This window comes from Montipora foliosa, chromosome 6, assembly GCF_036669935.1.
Source record: "Montipora foliosa isolate CH-2021 chromosome 6, ASM3666993v2, whole genome shotgun sequence".
NCBI classification, from domain to species: Eukaryota; Metazoa; Cnidaria; class Anthozoa; order Scleractinia; family Acroporidae; genus Montipora; species Montipora foliosa.
In genome coordinates, this window is record NC_090874.1 from 18,520,114 (window position 1) to 18,526,670 (window position 6,557).

At 39.8% G+C, this 6,557-nt stretch overlaps 1 protein-coding gene across 1 annotated transcript; it reads right to left on the reverse strand.

Annotated features, from left to right (window-relative positions):
• Nucleotides 1-3,567: 3,567 nt before the first annotated feature.
• On the reverse strand, nucleotides 3,568-3,945 carry LOC138005125 (mRNA export factor GLE1-like). Its single transcript, XM_068851400.1, has one exon. The coding sequence runs from the start codon at nucleotides 3,943-3,945 to the stop codon at nucleotides 3,568-3,570; it is 378 nt and encodes a 125-aa protein (XP_068707501.1).
• Nucleotides 3,946-6,557: the final 2,612 nt, after the last annotated feature.

The following is a 6,557-nucleotide window of genomic DNA, read 5'->3' on the forward strand; positions in this document are numbered from 1 at the left end:
CGTCACAAGGCGTCAACCTTGATTTGAAGCACAGCTCTGTGTTGTTTTTATTTAGATTTCACACCTCAAAATCTCCTTCTAGTTTTCAAATCCAGTGGTCTATCTGGTGATTCGAAAGCTTCAAATGAAACCTTTTTAGGTAAAATTGAGAACAATGTAGCATGTTGCTTAATTGCATTTCAAGACACCATTGCAGGGGCGTTGGCTCGTTCCTTATGCAAAATACGCTAGTGCTTAACTTGAGAACTTGGTGGGATTTTGTTTTAGAGATTTTTTGTTATAAGTTAAAGCCTTCCGAGGCTCCCAAACAGTGTCAGTCAAATCAATAGTCCAAAGTTACCGGTTATTTTTGAAGGAAAGGTTATGATGATGATGTTATTACAGATTTTGCGCCGTCTTGTCTTTGTTTAAAAACCCCCTGTTTGTGTTGTAGCTTGCTGAAACCTCTAAAGATGGGTAAAATAAACAACTGATTACTGCATTTATTTATTAAAATGCTTTTCGGAAATATTCAGGTTTATTAATCTTTTTCATCATTATGTCCGTTTGTCTAGCCTCTAAAAACGAGGCAAAGCGCAACTTTTCAGGAACTGAATTAGGAAGTGCGGTGTTGAAGCTACGGCAAAAAAATTCAAATTCGCTGCCTTGTGTTCACGTACTCTGTAAAACTTGAGAATTGGTCACTTCACGTGATTTGCCGAAAACGTGAAAGAAATGTACAAAAATGAAAAATGCACGTGCAGAGCGTGCAAAGCTATTGTTTTTGTTCGTTAAACTGATATGCAGAATTTGTGACGTTTTCGTGGCCATCGCGTCGTAGATCTTGAGTTTAGAGACCTTAAGGGGGATGGCTCTTACCTACCAAACTGTTGCTCTGGACTCCTTCAAATAGCCATTTCCGGCTCTAATTCCTTTAACTCTAAAGTTATCCTTTCTTGCCAAGTGTTTTGTATTTAACATTTCTTTGTCTGGTTCAAATCACAACCACATTTGGTAAATCACGTGACCAAAACAGTAAATGTCTAAAAACTTAGCAAGTTAAATGTCTTCCACAAATTTTTAACACAAAATTGTGAGAACATTCTAGCACAAAATCTGTAGCATGGTTTTTAAAAGAAATCATTTCTCAAAATAATTATGACGTCATAAGGCCCTCCCTTGATACACTTTTCAAAATATCAGTTCTATTTTTTGTTGAAATAGAAATTCCATGCTACAGTTCCCATCCGGTGAAAAAAGTGCCTCTTCCTTTCGTTTCCTGAGAGCTTTTACCTGTTTTACACTGAAACGCACGGCAGAGGACTGAGACTATTGCGCATGCGCGTTCTGATTGAAGTGATGTCACATCTCTATTGAAAACGTTACTTCATAGAACCATCCATGGAACCTTTTTGCAGGGCTCTTTGACTAAAAAGCTTTCTTAGTAGTTAAGTGCCACCCCCCCTAAGCACCAGGACGGGAGGTGGCGACGGCGACGGCACATCCGCGTAAAGGCTGGAGCGAGACCGACGTCGCGTTCCACTCGACTGATCATGTTAAGCAACACTGCGACGGCAACTTCCCGCCAGTTTTCAAAAAGGACAACACTTCTTAAATACAGTGAAAACATGGCGTCGTTTGCAAAAGCTAGAGATGAGTTGCTGGTAGCTTATGACGAGGGAACAATAGACGATGAAGAATTCGCCCCTTTATGGGAGCAAAACGTTTCAAAGAACCCTTGCTTCCCATATAAAGACTACCAAGAATTTGACCTAGAAACCATGGATCCTGTAGAATTTAAAGCTGCATTTTGATTCGAGAAGAATGATCTTCCTTTTCTTGCTGCATGAGGCACTCCAAATCCCCGACACTTTTTCTGCCAACAACGGAGTGTGTGTGATGGCATGGAAGGTTTGTGTATGGCGCTAAAGAGATTCTGTTATCCTTGTCGGTACAGCGACATGATTCCTCGCTTCGCCAAACCTGTGCCAGTGCTTTCCATGATAACAAACATAGTAGTGGACTTTATCTAAAATATGTTTGGCCATCGCATCATGCAATGGAATAACTTTTTGTTAGACCAACTAAAGCTGGAACAGTACGCAGCAGCGAGTGCATAGAAGGGAGCAGCATTGGATAACTGCTATGGATTTATAGATGGCACTGTTAGGCCAATATGTCGACCTCAAGATAACCAAAGGGTTGTCTACAGCTACAATGGCCACAAAAGAGTACACGCAATCAAGTTGCAGTCTGTCACTGTACCATCTGGAATGATAGCTCAGATTTATGGCCCAGTTGGTAATTGTCAATCTGGTTATTTGTTTCAATTCATGATATTCCCATGGATAATATGGTATTTCATACAAGCATGTTTACATAATTTCCTTACACATTTTTATTTTAATTGTACTGTTTATTTAGTGTCTCCAATTAGTCCCTTTGGGCTAAATACTTTGAAAGTTAAATAAAAGTTATTTTATCTTATTTCTACGAACTGTATCCTACCACCCCTTCCTTTTCACTGCATCCACTGTACTGTAGGACCCTTTGAAGTTTCTGTTGACATTTATAAAGCAAAGTATACAACACCTGTTTATTTTCCTTTACTCTAGAGGGCAAGAGGCATGATGCAGGCATGTTGGCTGATTCTAAACTCCTTGATCAGTTAGAGAGAAATGCTTTTTCTACTGTTGGTAGGCCCTTGTTTTTATACGAAGACCCGGCCTACCCGCTCAGGGTCCATTTACAAGGACCATACAAGCGTGCTGTACTGAATACACTGCAAGAGGCCTTTAACACATCTATGAGTGGTGTTCGTGAGTCGGTGGAGTGGCTTTTCAGGGACATAGTGGAATACTTTAAATTCATTGACTTTAAGTTGGCAAGTATTACATAGTATGCGCAATTTTCAGAAATGCTTTGACTTGTTTATATGGGAACCATACCTCAACATTCTTTGATCTGGAGCCTCCAACTCTACAATAATACTTTTCTTAATTTTTGCCATCATTTTAACTCTTTAAAAACAAAAGGTTGTGTAATTTGTTCTTGTAAACAGGGAGGCTTACATAATACATTTCCAGTCCATTTGCCCATACTTATTAAGACAGTATTTCAATCCAAAGAAACAGAATGCAGACCGGTTTTTCTTGCTTTGTAATTCACAACAGTCAAAGAAAGTTTGCTTGCCGAATGGGAACTTTTAATGTTTCTGCAGTATTTTCATTAAACATTTAAAGTGAAATAGCAGATATAGTACGTAAATGCAACCATAAGAATGTTTGCCACAAGTGGTCACAGTTCAAGTAATTTCAATGTAACATATCTTAACACAAGTTTGTTTTTAAGTAAATAAATCGATAAATAAAGATCTCATTCCTGTATAAGACAATGTAAATGCTGAAGGGGTGAATGCCACCTTGATCTGAGACTGCAAATTAACAACACAAAAAGGTTAACCTTTTTCATCTTTGTTGTTAACCTAAGGAATTTTCAAAATTCAACTGACATCAAGTGAAACATTTCAAAATATGCTATCTTAAAGTGAACGAGCTAGAGGTGTCCTCATCGTAAGCGAAAGGATAATCATTTTGGTCGAAACTTGTTCAGAACAGTGAACATCAATGCCTGGAAATCTTGTATCTGCTTACTCTGGAGTTGTTGTTGTTGCACTATCAACTTCATAAAATCTTTCTGTTTTTTCTCTTGCAACATATGTTTCTGTTTTCGAAGAGCAAGCTCCTCTTTATGGGTTTCTTGCAAAAACTCATTTCGTTCTCGCAAATAAAGCAAAGTATCACTTCTACTTGACCTTTTCTTTTTCTTTGTTTCATTTTCTCCCTCTACACTTTTTCTTTTCTGGGTCTGTCCCATTTTTTCCATGGCCTGTCTTCTCATGTCCTCAGCATTCTCTTTGTCTTGATGTTTTCGATCCCTCTGCCTCTGTGTGCCATCTCCATCCATTGATTCAGCTGCATCTTCCTTCTGTATATTGTATAAGCTCCTCGACAGCAGTTTCAGCCTCAGACATTTCCGTGTCTATACCACTGGCTTCTGCTCATTTTAAAGCTTCTTTCGGAGTTTTTGAGCCAGAGGGTGGTAGCGATCACGCACAGCTCTCGGATCAACTTTAAATTTGGGTTCCGAAATCTCCAAAAGATTTTCTGCAATTATTTTCCACTTTGCTCCCCTCTGAACAGTTCCCTTTTTGGTACCAGTGAATGGATACAAGGGCGGAACTAGGGAAGGTGCACTGGGTGTACGTGCACCCCCCTCGGTTACCAAAAAAAAAAACCGTTTTAGTTAAAATATACATCCCTAGGGTGACCCTACCTGACATGTAAACACAGCCACGAAAAACAATACAGGATGGTCACCATATGACCCTCCGAGGAGGGTGACCCTATCTCCATGTAAACAGGCCCTAACTCAGCTCACGATGATAAAAAAAGAAAGGTACTGATAATTTGGGAATTCAACTCTGTTACCCCGCTGACTTCGTGAGTAAAAACCAAACAATCCCACAATACCTGATTAGATCAGTCTCCCGACTCTCATGGAACGAGGAATCGTTCTTCCTTCGCAATTTTTTTAGCTGTTTTCGTGGAATTCAAAGCAGGGCAACCGAAGCTTGTCAAATGGTTGGATTCTAGTCGAAGATTTTGATTTTAGCTTTATTATTTTTGCACTATTTATAGGAATTACACGAAAAACAATACAGATTCCTTTGCATGACTTAACAACAAAATAAAAAAGAACATGACTTAACATCAAAATAAAATACATACAAAATACTTGCAGTGACCAAAGGATCTAAGACTTTCGAGTTGGTTCTTGTCACGTTAGGTTTTCGCACAGCCATTGTGGAGATGGAAGAGAAAAAAAGATTTTCAAAAAAAATGTTCACAGAATATTAGCTTTTACGCACAATTTTAAAATAATCGAATACTATACAGAATTGCTGGTTTTCACTAACGTGATCAACAGCCATGTTTTTCAACGAAAACAAAAGGAAGCATTTGCATTTTAATAGAGTTAAATTCCCGGAGGATTTGGTCGGGGCACCAACATGGCGGTCGTGACGTCATGTGAAAACCGAGAATAGAGCGGTTTTCAAATGAGTGTCGTAAAACCTAAACCAAAGATATTACTTTGGCCAATCAAAAAGGACGGAGACAATCCTGGCCAGTAAACCAATCAAAACTCGAAGTAATCATCACACGTACCCGACACAAAGCGCGGGAAACTGTGCACGCGGGAGCCACGATTGGTTTTGGTTTAACCTCTGATTGGTTGAAAAAGTGGAGCGAGAACTTTGAACCAATCAGTGAGTGAAGCAATGCAAAACCAAAGTAATTCGCTAATTACTTTCGACTCTCAATTGAAAACCGCTCTAAGAAAGTGAACAGCTCATAACAAGAGGGGATGACGGGCAGAACACATCACCCTGTATGCTGTGAAAAGTTATTTTGGTCTCGTGCGTAGTACCCATGGTCGCGCAGCCAATGAATAACCAGCCAGGGGCCCGTTTCTCAAAAAACCCGAAAACGTTTGGTGCCCGAAAAGCCATTTGCAAAACTGCCATCTTCTAGTTTTGGAAAGCCGATCTTTTAAAGTTTTTTCAAGACTGAACACAAAGGAGAATAACTGCGAAGTTTGACAATTTGAAACCTCTCCCCTCTTGAGATACAGAGGGAATTGCGATGCCCGAAATAGGCCCGAAAAGTTTCGGGACTTTCGAGAAACGGGCCCCAGCTGCAGACCCGGGTTTCTCGGAGCAAGGTTAGCGCTAACAGCTATAAATACTATTAAATGGAAACCCGTAGGTTTTGCTTATTATAAGCAACAGTTCGCGCTAACCAGGCTTCCAGTAACCGGCCCTAGGAGTTTTCCTTGCCTGTTGAAACCTAAACAAAAGAATACGGGAAAGTATTCAAGAAAACCCTCGTCTTGAAGCATTATACTTGTTTTATAATAGTCGATTTTGCGTCAGATCAGTGGTAAAATAAACACTCGAAGTCCGTTATCGGTTGGACACAGGTTCGATTTTGCCAATGCACACTCTCCTTCAACATCAATTGTTAAACGTGAATATTTCAAAATTTATTTTCAAATTCCTCCCAAAACTTGTTATATATGAGCGGCTGCTGGCATGCCCATTTTGTTTCTGCTAAGGATACATTCCCGTTTAAATCGTGTGGATTCCCAGTAGTTCACCTCAAGAGGAATGTCTTGTGTGGAGTTGTTGCGTTATAGGGCAAAAATCAATTGCAAAACAGCCGATTTCTATGACGGTTAGCTTGCTTGTCCTGAACAGCATCGTTACAAAGCAGTTTATGATGAGATCAGGCTAGCTCAGTTGTTGTTCCTTTCATTATAGATGCAATCTTATCCAAATAGGTTTAACTTCTCGGACACTGAAAAAGAATTTTAGGAGGGGTTGGACCAAGAAAAGCTTGAAAGCTATTCCACACTCGGTTGTGATGTGGTACTCTCCAAAGATAAGATCCAATTATTCAATTGGGGGCGGAATCCAAGCTTTCTTGCATTCCGACTGTCATGTGCCGCCCAAATTG